A 25,588-nucleotide genomic window follows, 5' to 3' on the forward strand; every position below is an offset into this window, starting at 1 on the left:
ATTGTATTTTATATATTATTTGCCATTTATCATTATTACTATTTATTATTATTGTGTACAGGATAGGAAAGGAGTGCTTTTTATTTGTTTTAATTTATTTGATTAAACTAAATTAAATTTTAACAATATGAATTATTTTTCAGGGTTTTTGTTCACCTTGTTAGACTCTAATTGGTAGTGTCAAAGTCTTTGTAAACATATGGTAGCAACTGAACTGACTTCATTATTTGATAAATTTATTTCACCTTACACTGTTGGCATCCCTCAGAGGTCAGATCTACCCTTGAGGATCCTGTGTAGCTCTCTGTATTTAGAAAAGCCCAGCAATCTGGATATGCAGAAGCAGCATTTTGTAGTAGCCCAGTAAAGTCCTGGTTGCGATTATTCACTAAGATAAGGTTGGCCCCGAACACATATTTCAGAAAATATGATGAATCCTAATGACGTTTCATTCCGTGATTCTCCTGGATTTAACAGTGGCTGGAAATTCATTGTTTCAACATGGAATGCATGTGTGGTAATGCGTGTCTTTCAGAAGTTACAACCACTGTATTTGTTTTCCTACTGTACCCTGTGCCTTTGTAGAGGACAAAACTTCTGATCACATTAGTGAATGGGATACAACTCAAATCGAGCACAGTCCATTAAACAGTTCTTGTTTGTTCTTTTGTATCTTTCACAGAATTCCCGACTTGTGAGCCTAGAACTCAGTTCATATGCAAGAGCGGAAGATGCATCAGCAGTAAATGGCACTGCGACACTGGCAAGTACCAAGTGCTCACTGCACAGCATGGACTAGATTGGAGCCCTGCTCTCTGGGCTGCATGGCTTTCTCAAAGGAAGTTTGCAAGCAAAGCTTGCAGAGCCAAGCAAAGTGACTAAGAAAAGTGGTGAGCGGGCAGCTGGCACATCGCTGGGGATCAGCGTTAAGGATAATGGAGCATGATATTTGTCCCATGGGGCTTTAACAGTGCTTCCTTTTCAGATATTATTTTGGGCATAGGCTAAATCTACAAAGATGAATAAGGAGAACAATTAGGGAAATGACCAGAACAGTTTCAGGTTCCCAAAGCATTTATATAACCTTGGCAGTTTATGAATTATGGTGCAATTATCTAGATGATCTTAGCTCTATCACCTTGCTTTTTATGTACAAGTAATGTTTTTCTCCTGTACTTAATTGTATCATTATGCCAAGTCGTTCTCAGTGCAGGCAACTGAATTATATATTAATCAATGTCATTTAGTTCCATTTAATCCACTGTCTTTGAATGTTCCCCTCCTCTCCCTCTTGCAATAATCAACACTGAGTATGAATCGTTTCTAATTGAACATCCAGTTCCCATGTACAAATCCAGTTGGGTAGGTAGCAAGGGAGGAATGAACAAGAAATCGTCTTCTCAGAGCATAGACACAAAGGCGCTGGGTAGAAGAGGCAGCGACAAGTTCTGAGGCACATAAACAGTAGCTTCAGGAAACAATTTCACCATAATGCCATTGCACTGTAACACTTATAATTCCCAGAGTCACCACTTTCTGCTTAGTCCTTGTGGCGGTAAGACAGTTAGTTGGTGGTTAGTTATTTATAAACCAATTAGATTTTAAAATGCAAAATCCAAAGTCGGTGCTTTCTTTCTCTTGGTTTTGCATTTGCTATTAAGCCAGAAGAGATGCGATGTCAGTGTAAAATGAGACTAATTGACTGTTCATGGGAAATGTTGCTCATGAGTGTATCTTTCCTTTTCCAAAACTGTAAGCAAATTCTGCATAGAAAATGTTATAAACATAAGAGAAATGTTCTTCCAAGTTACTTTTTACTATCTTTTGATGTTTCTTTCCAGATGATGACTGTGGGGACGGGAGTGATGAGGTGGACTGTGTGCACTCTTGCTTTGATGACCAGCTCAGATGTGCCAGCGGGCGGTGTATCCCAGGGCATTGGGCCTGTGATGGTGACAATGACTGTGGAGACTTCAGTGATGAAACACACGTCAATTGTACCAAATTGGGTTAGTAATTTTATAAAACTATGAAATATCAGTATAGGTTGATCCATAATTATCTATTTAGAATATACAATTAAATAACAATTAAGAGTTCATCACATTAATAATACACAGGAAGAGTAGGTTAATATTATCTTTGACCTTCTGTTTTTATTTTTTTTCTTTTCCCCTCCTGGTTTCTTACTTCAGTTGTGCCCACTGCTGGATTTATTTCTGTGGTTGTGGCTTTCAACATTCATTAAATACTTTGGTACCATCATTCTAACCTCATAAAAATTTTAAAGTGCCTCAAAAAGGAAAAAAAATCATACAAAAGTGTAGTTTTACTTTGATATTATGCCAAGTCTCTTCTCTTGACTTTTGAGACAAGTATTTAGTAATAGATCTAATTATCCACAATTCCAGAAAATTGACTATCACAAATAAAGAGAGCAAAGAGCCCAGGACTGTGGTTCTGAGCATAACTGTGATAAAACAGACCCTGTCAGAAGCATGCATTGCTTTGTAAAATATAATCTACCATCAGACATATTAGTGCGTCAAAAAACAATATTGTAATCACTGCTTTTAAAACAATAACAGTGTTACCTTTATCATTCAACAGACAATTTTTACTAAGAGAATTTCTTTACTAATTCCATAATTATTATTCACTACTAAGGGCTAACTAAAATGATTAAAAATCCATGGCCTCTCTTTAAATGCGTGACATGCACATGTATGAACAATAACATGCTTTATTTAAGGTGGTGGAATCTAGCGAGTCAGTTACAGTGTGGAAACTTAGTTTTCAAAGACTTTCTCGAATAACCACATCTGTCTTCTCCAAACATTGGAGATCTCATATGACTGTTAATATCTCAAGGATATTTTTCCGTGTGGTTTTCTCTCTGGCATTGAAAACAGTGGCTAGCTCTACATCCTGTGTTTTTAAAACAAGGTCCCTGGCTTTTCTGCAAATTTGCCAATTGATTCATTTTATTTGGTCTGCGTTATTAGAATCATAGGAATGATCCAAAATGTCTGCTCAATGTCCTTGAGCTCTGAGGTAAGGTAATATAAGTACTTATGTTGTTGGTCTCGACATGATTTATAATGGTTTTCTTTTTGGGGGGAGGGAGTGAACAAAATAGAAACTAGAAAGGAAGCAGAAAACTACTAAGAAAATTTTTCATGTGGACATTTGAATTGAATTGTCTTTGAATCAGGGGAATGTTGAATTATTGATAGAGCTAATATTAAATATGATCTGTCTCTTAGTCTTCATTATGTGATAACCTTATGTCCTCTCTCCCTTTCTTTCCCATGCCTCTCTTCTGTCATTCTCTTCTTCTTTCTCCTATTGTATTTGTTGCCTGAGAATATGAAAACTGAAAATTCTTATTACTAACTGTGCCTAGAAAATAATTACTTGCAGATAGTTTTCCTTTTTTAAATTAAGTATTATAGCATTCATCTAGAGGGTAATTGACACCTCATTAATGCACTGCAGTTTAGCTCATTTGCCCTCCTCACAGATGTCTCTTCAGGCTTCTCATAGGGTATGCATCTGTGGCATGCTGGCGATGCCCCATAATATGCTAGGAAAGATAAATTGCCCCGAAGTTAATTTATTTTCACCTAGAAACAAGATCTTATCCTTTTTTCTACGCATATTTGTTGATAGTTAAAGAGACAATTACACTTTGCAAAGTTTGAAAAGATATGTCAACCTCGTAAATACCCATAGCCTCTTGTAAACTCTAGAATGTTTCCAGCTGAATTATCATATGAGCAAAGACATTTTAATTTTGTTTTGTTTTGTTTTGTATTTTGAGACAGGGTTTCTTCACCCTAACTGACCTAGAACTCACTCTGTAGACCAGGTTGGCTTTGAACTCATGAAAATCTTTCTGTCTCTATCTGCCCCTGCGTCCTTAGTACTGGGATTAAAATCTTGATGTCCCACTTCCTGGCTGAGACATTTCAATGTTAATGGGCTTTTTTCTCACAACTGTTTCTCCGCATATTGCTATAAAGGCCAGACTGTCAATGTGACCGTCTTATGATGTGGAACACTAAGGCAATGATTCTTAAAATCTGTGTGATTCATGGACATGTTTCAAGAAACATGAGAGAATTTGAGTTATAAACTATACAAGGATTCTCTAACCAAGAATGCTTCATGATGAGGATTGGACACAGCAATTGAGTAAAGATGACATTTAGGATTGCTTCAAGACAAGAAAGCCCCTAACTTTTCATCCTCTATTATTTTGATTATACTTTCTGGTACAGAAGTTATGAAATGTTATTGACATATAGTATGGAAGTTATTATCACACATTTGATTTATGTGGCTAGTGACAAGGTAGAGATTTGATGTAATTAGTCCCATACCTCAGTTTCAAAACCTGCTGTGGAAGAAAGAGCAGGAGTTTCTGGCTTGAGTTTAAAGACTAGCTGTCAAAGCTCATTAAATCCCCCCAAATAATTGCTTAACACTTTGCTCTACACTTCCTGGAAGACAGAGCATATGGTGAAATCCCTTTTGACTCAAGTTTTTTTCGAGGGAATAAAACAGTTCACAATTGGAATAGTTTATATAGAATATTCATTTCCCAAAATTTCATAGAATTCTTACTCAGTTTGTGTTCTCTGTGATATTACATTCAGAAAGGAAGTATTTCCATGGCCATGGTAGGTTTTTCACCACATTGTGATAAGCAACTCTAACAGAAATAGTTCTCTTTGGTGTTAATGATCATCTCACCCTTTGTCTCTTAATTTTCTTTTGTTTGGGTTGCTCATTTTGTAACTTTCTATAGTCAAAGAATACAGTGACTTCATAAAGCCTTTGTTATATACTGTTATACACACACACACATACAAAAGAGAGAGTCAGGATAGAGTAGGTAAGACAGAAGGAAACAGAGAGAGAAGGAGAGGGAGAGAGAGAAAGACACACACACACACACACACACAGAGAGAGAGAGAGAGAGAGAGAGAGAGAGAGAGAGAGAGAGAGAGAATTTCATTAATAGAAAGTCATCCACAAGGATTCCATTCTTTGATTTGGTTTCTGTCTCTCTTCACTTGAACTGAATTTATGTTTTGCTCTGCCATGTTTCTCCTGTCATAACCATGACCTTTGTATTTTGTTGATTTCAGTTGTCCTAGGTTGTTGTTTTGTTTATTTTTTTAAAAAAGACCTAGTTGTACTCATAGAATTTAGTATAGGAGAAGTGCTTGAGAAACCAAGTATGGCTGTGTACTTAGGTACTGAAAGGTTCATACAAGAAGACAATTTACATGTGTTTTACTTACTATCTGATAAAACACCATGACCAAGGTGACTTATAGAAGAATGAGTTTATGGGCATTTACATGTTCAGAGAATGCATCCATGACCATCATGGTAAGCAGCAGACAGACAAAAAGAAAGAGAGAGAAGGGAGAGAGGGAGGGAAGGAGGGAAGGAGGTAGAGAGAGAGAGAGAAGTGTGTATATATATATGAGAGAGAGAGAGAGAGAGAGAGAGAGAGAGAGAGAGAGAGAGAATAGTATGAGCTTGTAAAACCTCAAATCCCAGGCCCAGAGACACACTTCCTCCAAAAAGGTCACACACTTCCCTTCCCTATTCCTTCCCAAACAGGACATGAAGCATTCAAATATATGAGCCTATGAGGGTCATTGTCATTCAAGCTCCCACAATATGTAAACATATAGTGTTAAAGTGAGATCAGTTGTTTCTTATAAGTGTAACAACTCTACATGTGAAATAGTAGAAGAATAACTCTGAATAATCTTGATAAGCATAAATACAAATGCATAAAATAATTATGATTTCACTTTGACAGCTTTTATTTAAATTATGTAACACTCTACTCAGGCCTTTTTCCAAATCTTACCTTTATTTCACTCTTGGTATAAAACACTGCTAATACATTTACATGATTATTTCTCTGTTAGTCTCCTCTAGAAATCTTTTTAAAGTTAATATCCAATAATTTATCATGTTCATAATAGAGGAGGTGACATGTTTTTCTTACAAGTTTAGATTTCACCTAAACTTTGAAGTTTTTCTTAAAAGCAATTTAATAATTTTCACATATTTGCATTCTACATTTTAAAGGGACATCTAGACGATTGTGATTTTTTTTACCATTGTTTCTAATGCCTCCTGTGTGGCTTTTAGAAATACTTATTACCTGTTGTACTAAGTGAACAAGTTGATTGATTTTGAGTGATTCTGTGACATGTGATCTCTTATTTATACGGCAAACACAGTTCAAATGCAAACTGAAAGTTATGTGTGCATGGATCTTCAGTGTTGATTTATTATCAGCAATGCTTGATCTAATCCATTAAGTAATCATTTAATTTGTTAATACATGTGTTCATACATGTTCACGTTCTTCTGCCCACATGGTTATTTTTATTCTGATCTAACTATTATTCTTTCTGCTTTGAAAACATATGTTGGTCTTTCCTTTGGTCCATTTCCTTAATAATTCTTTCATCTCATTTTTGTTGTTTCCAAATTGTAAAAAGAAACCAGAATAGTCTCATCTTATCCTTCTACCTTTGTGGCCATGGGTTCAATTTAATACACAGCAAATAACTGTTGAATATAAGTTTTATTTTTTTTTCTGGAACACAGAATTTCTTTTCCTTGTCAGACTCATGTCATCTTTATTGTGTCTCTATGGGTAATGATATGCTGGGATGTAGATAAATGATTTACAAGATCTTGAGATATACATAATGATATGCAAGATTATATGTATTTATCCGGTTCTGCTCATCTATTTCAATAAACTGTCATTTTTACTTATCTAGTAATTATTTGCTCTCTCAGCCCAGGGTTCAATAAAATAAAAGCGCAGGCTATTTCTCTTATCTGTTGTTCTTGCGCTTCTATATGGTTGTTCGTACATTTAAAATCATTATTTCATCTGCTGTCTAATTCACAAGTAACACTGAGGAAAGTAATTGTTGATAAAAGGGTGTTAGAAAAATAAGAAAATATATTGATGACTGAGTTATCACCAGGTACTTTGCATTTCTGACTTGTTTATGATATACAATACCCATGATTCGCCGGGCGGTGGTGGCGCACGCCTTTAATCCTAGCACTCAGGAGGCAGAGGCAGGCGGATCTCTGTGAGTTCGAGACCAGCCTGGTCTACAAGAGCTAGTTCCAGGACAGGCTCCAAAGCCACAGAGAAACCCTGTCTCGAAAAACAAAAACAAAAACAAAAACAAACAAAAAAAAAACAAAAAAACCCATGATTCACAAGATCAAGATACTTGTATAGAAGTCCACAGCTTGAGCTCTTCATAAAGATCATGTGTCTCTGCTATATCCAGCTTTTCAGATTGTTATTGAGCATATTCTGTTTATTCCAACTTTGTATGACTTAAGATATATATTATTCACAAGCAATTTTTCTCCTACTCGGAACCATATGCTTGGTTCTATGTAAAGATGAGATATGAAAACACCTTTCTTTTTACTACAGTCCAATCTAATGAAATTCTCAATGGGTGCCCTATAGACTATGACCTTTTTACTAAACAGTAGCAATAAGTAGATATGACCTTCCTTTAAATTTTAATCTCCTTTATCCTTCACAATCCATCTTATTAAATCGATTCTGGAGCCTTTCAACTGGAACAGCTTTGGACATTCCTACACAGACAATTTTAATGTCTCTCCCAAAAAATGTTTTCTCATCATAAGAGGTCTTTTTTATAGACATAAAAAAATTAGGAAGCTGGGAGAAGACCACAGACCATTGAGCTGAATTATTTTGTCTCACAGATAAGGACATGTATTCATCTAAACAACCCCTATCCCTCTGAGTGGTTAAAGAACTGATTTTCTGTGTAAGAAATACCAAGGCTGATGCCGTTGAATCAGGAAGGTATTTTCAACGGAGTTAGACTGAAATGAAACATTGACAATACCACTAACCAACCAAAGCAAAACCAACGTTCTACCCAGGGAGGCTTTGGGTACTCAGAATAGTTGTCTAAACCTGATAGTAACTGAAAATTCAGGTTACTTGTTTAGTAATGGTGGAAAAAGCAATTCTAAAGGAACAAAAGGTTTGATTTTCTACCCACACCATAGACATCCTAGTGCAATAGTCAAATAAGCAGTAGAATTCAGTCTTATCCATATAGGAAACAAAATACCAAAATTTGCTTTAGTAGTTCCAATAAGCCACCCTGTCATTTTTCTTTCATGAAAACCTTCAAAGGGTAGTTTCTAATTATTTCTAAAGTTTGCTAAAATGACAGAAAAGTTTGCTGCATTAATGGTTAAAAATGCATACTAAAAACACCCCTGCACAAGGTTCACCTCCTACCCATCTATAGGGTACCTTCTCCTCAGAGCACACAAGCAGGACAGCAAGGGTGGATCTTTTTCATTTATTCTGCTAATTTAGGAGACGGACCTAGAATCTGGGCATGTGGTCACTCATTTGCATATTTTTAAGCTGATAAGGGTTTTTCTTTTCTTCTTGTATGAACATCTATTAAAGCAAGTTCCCCCTCAGTTTCTCCAATACTAACCTTTTGTATTGTTTTGTGATGAAATCTTGAATTTCATTTCCTTTTTCCCTTTTGTGTACATTCCTTTATTCCTCTTTCTTGTGATTTTTGTGATTTAGAGATTCTACCTGAGTGTTTGAAGTTACACAAATTCAATTTGTGAAAAAAAAATGGAGAAATACTATTTTATTTAGAAAAGAGAGAGAAAGAGGGGCAAGTTGTGGGGAGGGCAAGTTCTCTCCTTCCATATTATATACAGAAGAACTAACTAGGGTTGCCATATGTGCACCAAAACGTAGCACCAAGCTTTACTGCCAAACCTGCAGGCCTTCTGTGTAGCCTGGGTGAGAGGGGCTGTCTGCCTCTACAACTGTCATTAGAGACAGGCCTGATTGATCCTGCTGTTTCCTCCTCCAACACCTTTCCTGAGTATTTGTTTTAAATAAATATACCAATATGCGTGGAGGAAAAGAACAATATCATTGCCAGTAATTCTCAATATATTTGACTAAGAAAGAAGTGTGACTTTCAATATGAAGGAATTTGCAAATCAAGCATTGACAAAAATCATAGTTCCTCGTCCTAATGAAAGTATAAATTGCTCCCTCACAAAATAAAATTCAATGTAAATTTAAGTTTTGCTAAATGTTGATAAAGATACATCTGTTTTCAATGAAATATAAACTGCATGAATTAACTTTATTCTCTCTAGATTGATTTGTTTTCTTTGGAAACAGTTAATACTGAGATATCAAAACAATGTTAATTACTAATGGATTTTATCTATAAGAAAACATTGTTTTCCAAGATAAATTATATCTTTAAGTTCATTTGAACTTTAATACTGCAAACATTTTCGCATCAATAGCAAAGAAATCTCAAAGGATTTTCATTCAATTACTAAGGAAAAGATCACTTTTGTTTTTCTTCCTTTTATTGAAAACTGATTCTTTTTTCCCCTACAAAATATCCTGATTATAGGTTCTTTACCCTCTACCTCTTCCAGTTCCTCCCCACTTTTCCTCCCTCTGGGTAAACTCCCTTTCTGTCTCTCATCAGAAAAGAACAGGCTTCTAAGCGATACCATGACCAAAAAGAACAAATCATGACAAAAAATAAAATACAATAAAACAGAAACTATTTTCTTTAAGGTAGACAAATCAACACAAAATAGTTGCAAAGATCCCCAATGTTAGACACAAGAATCGGAGACCCATTCATTTACATTCTCAGGAATCCCATAAATATATTAAACTGAAATCTATAATATATAGAGGACCTGATGCAGACCCATGTCATTTCTGTGCTTGCTGCTTCGGTTTCTGTGAGTTATTATCAGCCTTGATCATCTGATCTGAAGAACCTTGATCTCCGGGTTTCCTCCATCTCCTCTGTCTTTCTTTTTGCCTCCTTTTCGATAGGGTGCACTGAGCTCTGAGGAGAGGCACTCAGTTTCCATACCATCCCTCAAATGCCCCTCAGTTTTACCTGTGTCTTCTCTCCCTTAACCCTGTGTCTCCTTCTCTTCCCCACTCTTTTACCCCATTACCTTCCTCTCTGTCCCCAGTCCACCATAGAATCCAATACAGTTCCTCTTTCCATGGAAGATCCATATATTCTAGTCCCATCTATACCTAAGTCTCTAGGTCTACAGATTGTAAGTTGGTTATCATTTATTTAATATCTCATATCTACATATAAGTGAATATATACAATATTCTGTATCTGCATTGCCTCATTCAGACTTTTTTTCTATTTTCATTCATTGCTTATAAATTTCTTGTTAGTTTTTTAATGGCTGCATAATTCTCAGTCTTTTCTAAATGTCCAGTATTTTCTTCATCCACTCTTCTGTTGAAAGAGATCCAGCTTCTTTCCAGTTCCTGGCTACTATGAGTAGAGCAGAAATTAAAAGAGTGGAGAAAGCGTCCTTGTCATAGGATGAGTGTTCATTTGTATATGTCAAAGATTGTTATAGCTGGATTGTGAGGTATATCAATTTTCAACTTTTCTGAGGAATTGCCATATTGATTTGCATAGTGGTTGTACATATTTTTACTACAGTCCACAATGAGTGAGGGAACACTCATCCTTATTCTATCCTTGTTCCATATCCTCACCAACATGAGCTGTCACTTGTGTTGTTGATGACTGCTACTCTGACTAGCATGAAATGTAATCTCAATGTCGTGTTGATTTTTTTCCTTGATGACTAAGAATCTTGAACTTGAAGTGTTTCTCAGTCATTCAAAATTCCTCTAGTGAAAATTGTTTGTTTGTTCCTGTACCCCATTTTTAAATTAAATTATTTGGATTTTTTGGCAACTAGTCTCTCGAGTTCTTTATATATGTAGAATATTACTCCTCTATCAGATGGGAAGCTAGAAAAAAAATCTTTTCCTATTTTCTAAGCTGTTAATTTGTCCAAAAGATGGTGTCCTTTGCCTCAGAAAAGCTTCTAAATCCCAGGAGGTCCGTTTTATTATTTGTTGATTTTAGTACGTCTACTATGTGGTTATTATTAATACAACTTGAAATAGGAAGTGATAAAACTTTTAGCAGTTCTTTTATGATCATTTTTATATACATTTTTGTTGTTCTATACGAATTTGAGAATTGTCCTTTCAAGGTCTGTGAAAAATTTTGTTGGAATTTTTATGGAGATTTCAATGAATCTGTAAATTGCTTTTGGTTGATGGCCATTTTACAATATTCATCCTATATATCAGATTCATAGAATGGGAGAGCTCTATCCATTTTCTGATCGCTTCTTCAATTTTTGTCTTCAAAGACTTTAAATTGTTCTCATACCATTCTTTCACTTGCTTGGTTAGAGTTACCCTAAATTATTTTATACTATTTAAGGCTATTGTAAAAAGTGTTAATTTTCTTTCAGTATATTTGTCAGTTGTATATAAGAACATTATTGCTCTCTGTGTCAATTCTGCATACAAATGCATTGCTGAGTCTAACAGCTTTAGATATTTCCAGATGGAATTTTTCAGAACACATATGTTCTTCATTTCTGATTTGAATAATTTGATTATTCTCTATGTATCTTGTATTTGGATAATGGTCAGTCTATCCTGCTGATTTTCTCAAGGAATCAATTCTTTGTTTTGTTGACTCTTTGTATTATTATCTTTATTTCTATTTTATTGATTTCAGGCCTCAGTTTGATAATTTCTTACCTTCAACTCCCTGTGGGCATACTTTCTTCTTTTTTGTTTCAGAGCTTTCAGATGTTTAGTAAATTGATAGTAGGAGATCATTCCGGGTTTTTTGTGTAGGCACTTATAAACTTTCCTTTTAGCACTGCTTTCATTGTGTCCCATAAGTTTGCTTATGCTGTACATTTATTTTCATTGAATTTCTGTGGAAAGTCTTTCATTTTTTTTATTTCTGTCTTGACCTATTTTTCATTCAGTAGAAAATGGTTCAGATTCCATGAGTCTGTAAGCTTTCCACTGTTTCTGTTGATTTTTAGCTTTAGTGTCATAGGATACATGGAGTTATTTCGATTTTCTCATATCTGTTGAGACTATTTTTTCTAAGTATATGGTCATTTTGAGAGAAAATTCCTGGAAGTCCTGAGAAGAAGGTATATTTTTTTTGCATCTAGGTGAACTGTTCTCCAACTATCTATTGTCTTCATTAGATTTATGACATCTGTAATATCCAGTATTTCTCTGTTTAGTTTTTGTCTGGATGACCTGTTCACTTATGAGAGTGGGTTGTTGAAGTCTCCCACTATCTGTGTGTGTGAAGATCAAATACATAATTTAAACCATGATAATTTTTTATAGACTTGAGTTTATATGATTTTGGAGAATAGATGTTAAGAATGGGAATGTCATTTAGGTGGATTTTTCTTTGATGAGTATGTAGTGTCCTTCCCTATCAGTTTTGATTTGTTTTGGTTTGAAGTTTATTTTGTTAAGTATTAAAAAAACTGCCTCAGTTGCTTCTTAGGTCCATTTTTATTAGACCATCTTTCTCCCAACTCTTTTGCTTAAGTGATCTTGAGGTGTGTTTCTTGGATAAAACAGATGGATGAATCCTGTTATTACATGCATTCTGTTAGTCTGTGTCTTTTTAATGGGAAATTGAGACCTTTGCTATTGACAGATATCAATGTCCAATAATTTTTGTTCCTGCTAATTGCCTTTTCTATTGTTGGTAGTGGTGGTTGGGTGATGGTGGTGTTGATGATGATGATGTGTGCATTTATGTTTGCTTTTTTAAATTTTATTTTGCTAGTGTGAGATTATTCAATCCATCTGGTTGACCCGCCTATACTTCCTGTCTGGCCAATCAGTGTTTATTCAAATGATTGACAGAATACAGACAATTCTGCACCACTCTCTGTAGTAATCAGGAGCAGGCTGTGATCCCACTGCCCAGCTAGTTTAACCCTGAAATAATCACAGAAGCTGTATTCATTTAAACACTGCCTGGCCAATTAATTCTAGCCTCTTATTGGCTAACTCACACATCTTGATTCAACCCATTTCTAATAATCTGTATGTCACCATGAGACCGTGGCTTACCAGGAAAGATGCAGCATGTCTGACCTTGCAGCTTCATGGTGGGCAGCTCTCTTTCTCTGTCTACTCCATCTATCTAAACTGCTGTCCTATCAAAAGGCCAAGGCAGTCTCTTTATTTAACCAATGAAAGCAACACTTAGAAAGAAGATCCCCCTACACCATTCCCCCTTTTCTGTTTAAACGAAAAAGAAGTCTTCAACTTTAACATTGTAAAATTATATATAACAAAAAAGTTATCAAACAAGAATTACAGGCACAATATTTATATCTATTTTATCTTTTATCATAACAATGGAAACCTATAACTATCTATCTATTCTTCAACTCCAGCAAAGACTTCAGAAGGATATAATATTACCTAAGTAAATAATAAGTAAGCAACTTCCAAAACTCTAGAAATGACAGAGACATCTCGCTGCCTGCATAGTCATCCAAAGTTATTTTGTACCATTGGGGCATCCATCTTCAGCCTAAAACAGACTTTTCCATGAAGCAGGAAATTTCAAAGACAGTTCTGTCACTTTCTTCTGTATCCTGCAGAATGTCTGTAGACATGAATCAGGAACCCCACAAGTTCATCTCACCTTTTGGCAAGTTCAGCAGTCCTATCTCAGCGGGTTTTTTGTGTCCAGTTAAGCAGTCCAGACAAGAGGGCCTGCTTTGTTAGTATGCCTGAGCTATGTAGAGATATATTGCCCTGGCAGTTATTGTGGTTTTATGTTGGTGTTTGTGCATCTGGGATATGATTGAAGGTTTAAATGTTGATTTCTGGATGTGTTTTTGTTGTGAGAGTGTTTTCTTCCTTGGTTTCTGTTTCCTCTCTGTATGTGCAGGTATGATGGTACTTTTTCCTCATAGGAAATTTTCTTTGGACTAGATAGTTGTTTCCAATGATGGTTCATGGTAAAGTGTGTTTCTGGGTACTGAGAGATGGCAGTTAGGAATAGTAATAGGCTAGGAGTTCAAAGGAGGAAGGCAGGCAGAAAGTTTGACCACGATCAGGTTATTTCTGTCTCCATGAAATGGGATCAGACAGAGAAAAGAGGTCACCTTTAGTCAAGGGTCTACTATAGTGTTCAGTATGTGACAGTGGCTTTGAACCCAGAGAGAGGGAATGGTGAAGTCTTCAGTTAGCTTTCCTGTTTCCCTGGCCTGCTCAACTGGGGAGGGGGGTTGTTGTTTTTGTTTGTTTGTTTGTTCATAGTTTGTAAGGAATGCCTGCTGCTGCTGTTGAAAATTGGGATACTGGGGTACATTGGGGAAAGGTTGGAAGGGAAGGTTTTTGTGGTTCACTGTGGATAAAGGCAGAGAGGAAAAAAAGACTACAGAAGGTGTTCTGCTACAGAGTTGAAGTAAGGCTGAGGAAGTTGGGACTGGAGGAGCAGAGAGGTGGAGAACTGCAGGTAGCCTAATCTTAATCCCTGGTAGAATTGCCCTTAGGGTTAGCTGGTAGTATCTGATAGAGTTGGGACCTGGAATAAAGCAATGAGTAGAGAGAGGGAGGATAGGAAGGAAAGATCTGTGGTATCCACAGTACATGAGGCTAGAAAAGGTAGTTTTAAAATCCACACTGTTTCTACTGGGAAATTTGAAATAAATTATATAAATGTCTTGTATGTGAGGAGAACACTGTTTGCTATTGATGAAGTCTATCATTCCCATCATTACTCTGCAGAAAATTGTTAATAAATGGATCTGTACTTGTTCCAAGGCAGTATAGCCTTTGTATTGAGAGAATAATTATGCATCTTGATGCCAGAGTAATGAAGTTTGATAGCATCTAGAATAAACAGGACACTAGGCTTCATCTTGTGTCTTGCCCTTTCAACAGAAGCGGAAAGAGTAACCCCAATAGTTCTCTACGTTTCACAGTCAAGATGTGCTTCTGGTTTCTCACATTTTGGCTTAGTCAAGTTGAGATTCTCCAGGGTCAGACTGGCTTACAGCTATTAGGAGAGAAAGACTAGATATTGCTGAGAAAGAAGCAAACAAAAAATGGATAGGGGAAAAAAGGCAATCTACAAAATAATTGCTTCACCTCTCAATGATTAAGTAGTGTCCATGATGTTGTGGGAGTAAAGCAATTAACAGTGGGAACATGGCTGCTAAAAGAGCTTTTAAACTTCTTCAGAGACAGTGAGAGCAGTCAGCATTTGTTTCCTTACTTATGTGAAAATTTAGCTGTATTTCATTTTATTTTCTATATTAAATCAACCAAAATCCTCCGAAGAAATTACTCTAGTGTTTAGAGTCATACACTTAAACACTACAACTGTTTTCACATAGATAATCACTGCTTTCTGAGATTTCATCATAGAGACTTTAATTTTATGCTTTTTATATGAAAATTCTACAGATTAACATGCACTTCAGTAATGATTTGTTTTTTCATTAGCTAATTACCTCTACTATATTCTGATTTTGTGTGAAATATTTGAAATATTTGAAATATGAAGTAGCCTAAAACTTTCTCTAGTTTTAATTTTATTATTCATTTAATGATCTAGGGGAATAGGTTATTTTTAGAGAGGATTAAAAGTTCTGTATCATGCTTTTGTGTGTGTTTATGTCTAAGTGTTAACATAAAAGCAATGTGTTTGTGTTTGGGCTTCTACACAATCCTTTAAATATTTTCCTATTCAGCCCTTTTAACTGATCCAAACAACAAATATATCAAAATTTGAAATCGTTTTTCATTGCCCCTTAGTATTTCATGGTCTTGATAAGCATTTCAAACTTTATATTAGACTGCATTTGACTGTTCAGAAGGTACTTGTTTTCCAAACTGGTTGTATCAGTTTGCACTCCCACCAGCAATGGAGGAATGTCTTCCTTAAACCACATCCTCTGCAGCATAAGCTGGCTTCAGTGTTTTTGATCTTGGCCATTCTGACAAGCATAAGATGGAATCTCAGAGTTGTTTTGATTTACATTTTCCTGATGGCTACGGATGTTGTTCATTTCCTTAGGTGTTTTTCCGTCATTTGAGATTTATCTTTTGAGAGTCCTCTGTTTAGGTTTGTACCCCATTTTTTATTAGATTATTTATTCTTTGGATATCAAGATTCATGAGTTCTTTGTATGTTTTGGAAACCAGTCCTCTGTTCATTGTGGGGTTGATGAAGATTTTTTGCCATTCTGTAGGTTGCCCTCTTGTCTTCTTGACTGTGTCCTTTGCTTCTCAGTTTCCGGAGGTCCCACTTATTAATGGTTTCTCTCATTGTCTGTGCTACTGAGGTTATATTTAGGAAATGTTCTTCTGTATCAATGTGTTCAAGTTTATTTCTCACTTTCTCTTCTTTGAGGTTTTGGCTTTATGTTGAGATCTTTGATCCATTTGGACTTGAGTTTTGTGCATGGTGATAGATACGGATTTATTTTCATTCTTCTACATATTGATATCCAGTCATGCCAGCACCACTATTGAATATGCTTTGTTTATTCCATTTTATATTTTTAACTTCTTTTCTCAAAAGCAGGTGTTTGTAGGTGTGTGGATAGGAATTTCTCAGAAAATTAGGAAATAATCTACCTCAAGATTGAACAATACCACTTTGGGATATATACCCAAAAGAAATTCATTCATACCAAAAGGGCATGTGCTCAACTATATTCATAGCAGCATTATTTGCAATAGCCAGAACCTGAAAACAACCTAGATGCCCCTCAACCTAAGAATGGATAAAGAAAATGTGGTACATTTACACAATGGAATATTGCTCAGAAATAAAAAATAATGATAGTTTGAAATTTGCAGGCAAAGAAATGGATCTAGAAAAAACCCATTTTGAGTGAGGTAACCCAGATCAGAAAGACAAATATCATATATATTCACTCATAAGTGACGTTTAGATATAAAACAAAACAAACAAACAAACAAACAAAAAACAGCCTTCAATTCACAATCTTAGAGAACCTAGACAGCAAAGAGGACTCTAAAGGAGACATACATGGATTTAAATAGGAAGAAGAAAAAGACAAGATCTGAGTAAATTAGAAGTATGGTGGGTCACGGGAGAGGGCAGAAGGGAAGAGGGGAGGAAGGGAAGGGAATGGAGAAAAATGTAGAATGCAATTAAACAATAAAAAGGTACTTGTTTTGCTTTTAAACAAAGTATCCAACCTGTGTTTTGGAAGCATGTGAAGATGAAGAAGAGAGAAGGGATGTAAAGGGAATAATACAGTAAGATAATGACCAGGCAAATCCACTAGACCTTGGCCTTCCATCAGTCACCAAGTCCTGGTGAAGAGCTGAATATGCATTAGGGCAGGGAGGAGAAACAGATGAAGGAAGGAGGGATGGAGAGAGGGGAGGGAGAGAGAGAGAGAGAGATTTGAGTCATAAAGTTTGTAACCCCCCCCCCAAAAGTCCCAATATTCTTAGGGGAAATTTAAGCTCCCTGAGGTTTGAACAGCTAAGCTTTCTCCATCTATTGATAAGTAGGATGAGGCCACAAATTTGCTGTGGGCTGGTTTCTGTGATGGATAAAAATATCTGGAAAGTAAGTCTTAAATAATTGTCTCCATCCACAAAGGAATATTAATAATAATGGTTAAACAAAGATCTAGAAAGAAAGGTGGACCAGACAGAGTGATATGTGACTCATAAATTGCAAGAGACTTGATGCTTGGGAAACATAGTGCTATATAATTTTCAAAGCAGTGAACAATAGATATCAAGCTAAGACATAAAAGTCAATAAAAAAGCAATAAAAACAATTCTCCAGATTGGACTCAAATTTTAAATAATTTACCATATTTCTAAACCTATATTCTCTTTTCTCTTTCCTCTGAGAGTAAGGAAGACTTTAGCACACTTACCAAACCAAATGTGTGTGTATATATGTGTGTGTGTGTGTGTGTGTAATTGCAATTCCTCTATGTTTTTTGTAGAGTTGCTAGTCTTCCAACTGCAAATGTTTAGTCACAGCAGATTCACTTAAATATTGAGATAAATTCTACTATCAGTTGCTACATTTCCTCCAGGGCTCTATATTTATTTATTTATTTATTCATTAGATTTCCCAAATTGTATGTTTGGTTTAAATAGCTTCAAGGTAAAAAAAAAATACAGTAAAATTCCATTAGTTAAAAATATAATAACCAGCATCAGCATCATGGAAACACAGAGTAAAACAGCATGAGCGTGCACATAAACACACAGCCATAACTAGAGCATTCCACTGAGACAACCATAACACTAAGACAAACTGTGCCAAGCCTTAGAGCTGAGGCAGCCAGGACTCAGGGGAGTCACATTTGGAACTAATGTTAGAGCAATCCTTGTAGGCTCTTTCTGAGGGATGTTGCTCTCTGCACAGAGGAAAATCAGCAACTTTTAACAGAACCCGATTGTATTTGGCAAGAGAGTTAAGATGAATAAAACTCCAAAACTTTAAAAAAAAAAAAATCCGTTGAAAGAAAAGAACTCACAAATGCCTAAAAAGGTATGGGCTCTTTTCAGGTTGTTTTAATGATGTAAGAAGAGGAAGCAGAGGGGAGAGGGGGAATGAAAAATGCAAATGTTTGTGTGTATTTGTGTATATTAGGGGAAGTGACTTCAGTATAAACCAGTGTTCAAGAAGAGGAAATAGATAGGTAAATGTGTGCATCTTGATTCTACACACATACGCACACACACACACACATACACACACACACACACACAGAGAGAGAGAGAGAGAGAGAGAGAGAGAGAGAGAGAGAGAGAGAGTTTAACATGTAATAGACATTCTTCCTATCCATCATGTAAATATTCCTGAAGTTATCTACTTGGAATGTCTATGCAATCATTAGAATCAAACTATATATTATTTTTATTATCCTGCTTTTCCTTCCAGCTTAAATCTAACATTTAGCATGATACAAATGGTTTGCTAGGTCTAGGCCCTACCTGCCTGTTTCTTGCTTGTCACTTCTGCTCCCACACTCCACACAGTTTTTAAAAATCTACTAAATTTGCTATAAAACAAATTAATAAATCTTTGATCTCCACTGATGTAGGTTGTGGTAGAATAATTCTTAGCATGTGAGAGTGTGTTCAATCTTGGGTCCTAAAGTAAGAGAGACCAAAGACTCTTCCTATTCACTTCCTTTTCCCTCTGACTGATTATAAAATAGGATTCTGAACTCCTGCTTTGTTTCTGTCATAAGATAGGCTCATGAGAGACCACCAAGGCTAGGCTGGTTTTATCTGTCCTCACAGCACTTGCTCCTGCCATGAGTATTTATGATGTTGCTTGGCAACTGCACATTTATCTGGGTGTCCCCTACCCTGTAAAATGTTTCCAGAAGCAGAAGCCACGTCTGCTATTTGGATCTGGGTAGTCCAACAACTGGTGTTATCTAGACGCTGATTCAAGCTTCACATTATCCATTTGTCCAAACAGTAGCCAGGGAAAATTGACAATGTGAACCGAATTATGTTATCATTACTTCAGTGTTTCAAAATCTCCAGTACTGATATAATTGAATTTATTTTACCATGGTTATTAATAAATACCCACAAAATTCAGGCCCCAACCATCCAGACCTTATTTTCTCACTAACTCATATTTCTTTGTTTGTGTTTAAAACTAACTCTTTTTTTGAAATTTTTCCTATTACAGTCTTTCTGCTTAGCAAGTTTACCATCTTAAAGTTTTCGTAGCTTTCCCCCATCATTTTAGATTTGGCTCCTATGACTCATTCTGTAACTAAACTCATATTTAGTGTTTTATAATCAAGTCAGCCTTTTCTGGTAATAAAGAATGAAAGTTTCAATACATGTCCAGTTGATTAGCCTTTATATAGAAGTGATTGAGATTATAGGATCCAAATCTATCTGAGTAGATTTAGCTGACAAACTATGATAAAGTATATTCCTTTCAGGATTGATGTGGACCTTCTAGAGTCTTGCTTTCTTTATACCTTCTTGTTGGCTTAAATGAACACCAAAGAAATAGTTATCTCCAAATCTGCAATGGTTGAATAACAAAGGCAATATTTAAAACTTTTCCAATTTAATACAAAGACTTTGTCCGTGTATTTTGTCACAGCATAATGGGTCTATGATGGTCCATCCTGATTTCAGTGACATTATTAGAATTCATTCTACTCCTCACATTGGTTACTTTCTTCACGGATGTATTTTCCTGCTTATACAGTAATTTATTATATTTCTACATGCTTCCTTGTCTCCTGATACGTAGGCCATGGTCATCACTACCCAGAATTTCTGATTCTTTCTTTCTACATATTTTGCTCGCTGACCACCAGCTAATGGAGTAGCCCTAGGAAAGCTAAAGTGTCTGAGTCAATATAGAGTTTATAGAACTTTTCATTAAAAGCTAAATTCTACCATGATGTTATAGAAGAGTAAAATAAATGTTAAATTTTATTAGAAAAACAACTGAACTTTAGTAACTTAAATATAAAAAGGAAATAAATTTTCGGTTTTTTTTTTTTTTTTTTGGTTTTTCGAGACAGGATTTCTCTGCGGTTTTGGAGCCTGTCCTGGAACTAGCTCTTGTAGACCAGGCTGGTCTCGAACTCACAGAGATCTGCCTGCCTCTGCCTCCCAAGTGCTGGGATTAAAGGCGTGCGCCACCACTGCCCGGCAGAAATAAATTTTCATATTCTTCTATATTTTTGTATAAGCCAATTTCATTTTATTTTTGAGTCTCTTAATGATTAAAGCCTTTCTAGAAGTTCAAAATGATAATTGTGATAAAGAGGCCAGAGAAGTCACTGCTGTAGATGCTATCTCTGACACTATGTACATGACTTTTGGAAAATTAATAAAGATTTCCATAATTTATTCACATATTTGTTTTTAACAAAGTAAAATGAATTGGGTGAATACTTCATTTCCAGCTGGGGTTTTTTTTTTTATTCTTTTTTAATTAAAATTTCCAACTGCTCCCCGTTTCCCATTTCCCTCCCCCTCCTCCCACATATTGCCCCCTCCCCCCGCTCCCCTCCCCATATCTCCACTCCACTTCTCCTCCCCCCAGTCCACTCCCCCTCCCTCTCGATACTGAAGAGCAGTCCAAATTCCCTGCTCTACAGGAAGACCAAGGTCCTCCCACTTCTATCTAGGTCCAGGAAGGTGAGCATCCAAACAGGCTACGCTCCCACAAAGCCAGTTCATGTATTAGGATCGAAACCTAGTGCCATTGTCCTTGGCTTCTCATCAGCCTTCGGGTTTTATCCTGTCCCCATAGTTATTGTGCTGTATAGGGCAATGGGACTCTGTAATTGAGCATGGATAAGAATAAAGCAGATGCTAAGAGAACTGGAAAGTCCTGCCTTTCGTTGAGAGTCAAAAGTGCTGAGTAACTTATATTGATTTAGGGGAGCATATGTAGCAATATAAAACATTATATATAAGTTCACTTTCATAAACTGTAATAACTAATAATGAGGTTTCTGAATAAAAGATACAGTTTTAGCTTGTTTTGGTGCTTTTGATTTTCAAGGAAATTCAGCCTTTTATAAAGGCAAAGATATTAATAAGTAAAGAGTATACAAGAAGGTAGTGGTAGCTGGGAAAATAATGTGACATAGACCAGGATTCACACATGAAAGACATGTCGATGCATACTTAAGTCAACTGTTCTGCGAAGCCAGCTTGGCTCTCCATGATACACTAAATTTACCATTCCCAGCTACATTCTAGTTTGTAAATGACTAGAATTTAGTTGTATGTAATAGCCTTTAGATGCTGCAATAGCCTACAGAGTTTATACTTTTAATAACAAAAAAGCAGGAAAAAATCTATAGAGAAAATTTTATTAGCATTTAAATGTGGAGACTATAATTCCTACTCTGTACTAGCGACACTATTATTTATTATTATTATTATTATTATTATTATTATTATTATTATTATTATCCCTTGCTGTAGTAGATAGTTTTCTTGACTCTGCATTGTTAATATTTAGTCCTCCAGCAATTCTTTGGAAGTCATTCAAGTCTTCGCTAGCTTAATTAATTTACTTGACATATTGTAGTTAAAAATTCTTAAAATAATGAACATACCTATATATACCACAAGGAGAAGAAACAGCAAACATTGTAGTTAAAATATTTATTTACAAACACCATGTAGTACACACAGTAACACTTCCAGGGGGACAGAAGGACATCTCTAGGTATCGGTCATTGCTTTAATGACATCAGAATATTGATCTTAAGTAAGTCAATTATTTATAATTCTTACTTTAAATAGCTACCAAGTCAACAAATTAAATGAGTGAGTAATTGTCAAATTAAATGATCTTTGCTAAGAATCATAATACAACATATGAAATAAATTTATTACATTAAAAGTTAAGTCACAAATATATATCAATAGACTTATTTTAGAATGGTACTGGAGAATATTGGAGAATATATCATTAATATCATACTCATAATATTTGCTATTTTAAAACTTTTAAAAAATTGATTATACTTACATTGTTCAGTTGTTACAGTATAAAATATATCTATGTCTTAATATTTATATCCCCTTAATCTTAGTGACGATTAATTTATTGTACATTCATTTTATCAAAAAGCCAGAGAGTAGTATACCTGGGTATTATATGCATTACTATTCATTAATAGAATTTGAACCTTTAATAGTATATTAAATTCAGCTCTAAAACTTCTTGCTTTGATTGTAGGAATGAAATCTTGTATCTTTAAAATATTTTACTTATTGTGTGTGTTTCTTTGCTTTCAAATTCTCAGTTGTTAATTTGCAAAGGTTTTCTTAGTCACAAAGTTCTTATTGTTTCTTTGGTTATTTATTTCTTGGTAATTTGAAAAGATTGCTCCAGAAACGTCAAAAATCAAGAAAAATCTTATCCGTAGGAGATTTTGTTTACATGACTTGAAGAAAGTACTTCAAAGACAGTACCTGAAGGCGTTAATTAAGACAACAGTAACACATCCACACAGTGTCTTTACTCATTTATGTAAACCTTCAGGAAATCTGCAAGAGACAGTAAATATTATTTTCTCCTAATTTTTGTTTTAAAAGTGGATTTGAAATGCTTGAGCATTTCATAGCTGTTAGACGAAAATATATAATTTCTTTAGCATAATAATATTACCCAGAGAGAAAAAGATTATTAAAAAATGACAGTAAAATCACAATTTCTTTCCTATCTTGCCCCATTTTCTCCTTATTCATTTAAAATTAAGAAGTTCATTCTCCTGCCGGCTGCACTGGGAATGAATTTCAGTGCCTCCCTGATGGAAACTGCATTCCTGACCTCTGGCGCTGTGATGGAGAAAAGGACTGTGAAGACGGTAGTGACGAAAAAGGCTGCAATGGTACCATTCGATTGTGTGACCAGAAAACCAAGTTTTCTTGCAGGAGCACAGGTGAGTACAATAAACATCCCGGGAACAGAATCTTTGGGCTCAGCCTCCATCTGTAGCTCATTCTCTGAAAAGGATTCTTAGGTTTTGGTAGATAAGCTCGCCTCTTCTGTGTAGTAGTAGTGAAATATCTAACAGAAGCATTCTAGATCCAACACCATCCTATCAATGTTTTCTTTATGAACTCATGGAGGAAATTGAAGTGTTTAACTTGCTAAAATTTACCTGAAGAGTAAAATGTAAATCTGAGATCAATGTATTTGGGTTCAGAATCTGAAATGGAATCTCACGGTCAAAAGGGCATGTGCTAACCTACATAGTAATGCCGTAGATAAAATTCTCCCCAAATGAAAATGCCACTGGGAAGGGTGGGTAACACATGTTAATTTACATCTACTTTCCTAGATTTCATTGTCATTACTTGGCTCCTGCAGTTTGCCATTTGAAACTGATTATTTTTTAGTGTCATTGGCCATACTGTTATTTTCCATAAAGGTGTCTCATGACATTTCCAGTTTTTCCTACTTACAGAGAGTTCCTCTTGAGATCTCACTTACTGGTTTCTCTTTCCATGCCTGATGATGAGGTCATGTTAAGAAAAGAAATAATTCATTGTGTTGGTAGGAGGCCGCCTGTTGCTTCGTGGCTGCTCAGCCCCAAAATAATCACACAGAAACCATATTATTTAAATCACTGTTTGCCCATTAGCTCTAGCTTCTTATTGGTTAGCTCTTACATATTAATTTAAACCATTTCTCTTAATCTGTGTATCTCCATGTGGCTCTGGCTTACCAGCTAAAGTTCTGGCATCTGTTTGTGGTGGGGCTACATGGCTTCTCTTCTGCCCACCTTCCTTCTCCCAGCATTCAGTTTAGTTTTCTCTGCCTAACTAAATTCTACCTTGGTATAGGTCCAAAGCAATCCTTTATTAACCAGTGGTATTCACAGCATACAGAGGGAAATCCCACATCATCATTGTCTTTTGTTTAACTGTGAAACCTAACCATTGAAAGAGTCTCTGATAGGTTTCATAATAAAGTTTCCTGTGGGTTTCACAGTATATTCTAAGTCACTCTACAATTTCCCACTATAGTGAAAATGCTCATGGGTAGCTTAACTATGGACTCTCAGCTTTCCCCCCTCCTTTTCTATATTCCAAGCAAGAAACGGAGTAGCACAGCTCTTTGCAAACAGAGTGGGGAGACTGTGGCTGATGGCCATTTGTGTCTTCTTTAGAGAAATATGAGGAATTCTAGGATTCTATTGGACAGTCCATTAACTAATACAACCAATTGAGCACTCCAAGTAGCTAATAGAGAGAATGTTAAATTTCCCCAACTCAAAATAATCATTAGATTTTTAGTATTGAATATGTCACTTAGCACAATCTATACATTATGAATTGGTTAAAAGTAAATGCTATAATCCTTAAATATACATAATTTTGTGTGTCTATTTAAAAAATTGTTAATGATCTGTCAAAGAGCATCATCCAGTCCAGTGCTTGCCTTGTAAGACTGAAAACCTGAGTTAGAATCTGGGAACCCATGGGAAAAATATGAACATATTGGCATACACTTGCAGTTTAGCACTGAGGAGATAGAGATGGGCAGGTATTTGCAGTCTCCCTATCTCATGTCCTTCGTGAGTTACAGGTCTCTGAGAGACAATGTCTTTTTTCAAAAGTGGAGTCAGGCTGATGAATGATATTCAAGGTTGTTTGACTTACAAACACACACACACACACACTGCAAAGTTATTTTTAAAGAGCTAAATAGCAGTATAACTTTTTTAGCTATAAAGTCAGCAAAAATTGTTTTAACTTACGTGAACAGAAAATACATGTAAAAAGATAAATAATAAATGAGACATCTAGGAAAACTTAATTGAAAACTGCATTGCCCCATGCCTGATGCTCTAATATAGAGTTCTGTCTACCTCTTATAGACTGCTTCCTGTGCATATAACTTAATTAAAAATACAGATATGAGGGAGGTGGTTGAAAATTATCAAAAAACTGAATTCTTAGTGGTGCTTTTATGAGTTTTAGATTTTATCTTTAATATGCTTATATTAAAGATGTTTATAGCCAATTTGTCCAAGAGCATCAAAATTTAATGTATAAAGGCAGGGTTGT

General features: G+C 35.6%; 1 protein-coding gene across 7 annotated transcripts in view; it reads left to right on the forward strand.

Annotated features, from left to right (window-relative positions):
* The window catches only part of Lrp1b (LDL receptor related protein 1B), a 1,777,797-nt gene that overhangs the window by 1,092,571 nt on the left and 659,638 nt on the right, over window positions 1-25,588 (forward strand). For 6 of the 7 annotated variants that reach the window (XR_009056008.1, XM_057755646.1, XM_057755649.1 and 3 more), the window contains exons 19-21: window positions 683-763; window positions 1,842-2,009; window positions 23,272-23,454. Coding sequence is in view for 6 of the 7 variants with exons in the window: in XM_057755646.1 (XP_057611629.1) it covers window positions 683-763; window positions 1,842-2,009; window positions 23,272-23,454 (432 nt within the window). In the remaining variant the exon portion in view is untranslated. The remainder of the gene's footprint in view (window positions 1-682; window positions 764-1,841; window positions 2,010-23,271; window positions 23,455-25,588) is intronic. The other variant, XM_057755647.1, reaches the window with a different exon arrangement.

This window comes from Chionomys nivalis, chromosome 22, assembly GCF_950005125.1.
Source record: "Chionomys nivalis chromosome 22, mChiNiv1.1, whole genome shotgun sequence".
Lineage (NCBI taxonomy): Eukaryota > Metazoa > Chordata > Mammalia > Rodentia > Cricetidae > Chionomys > Chionomys nivalis.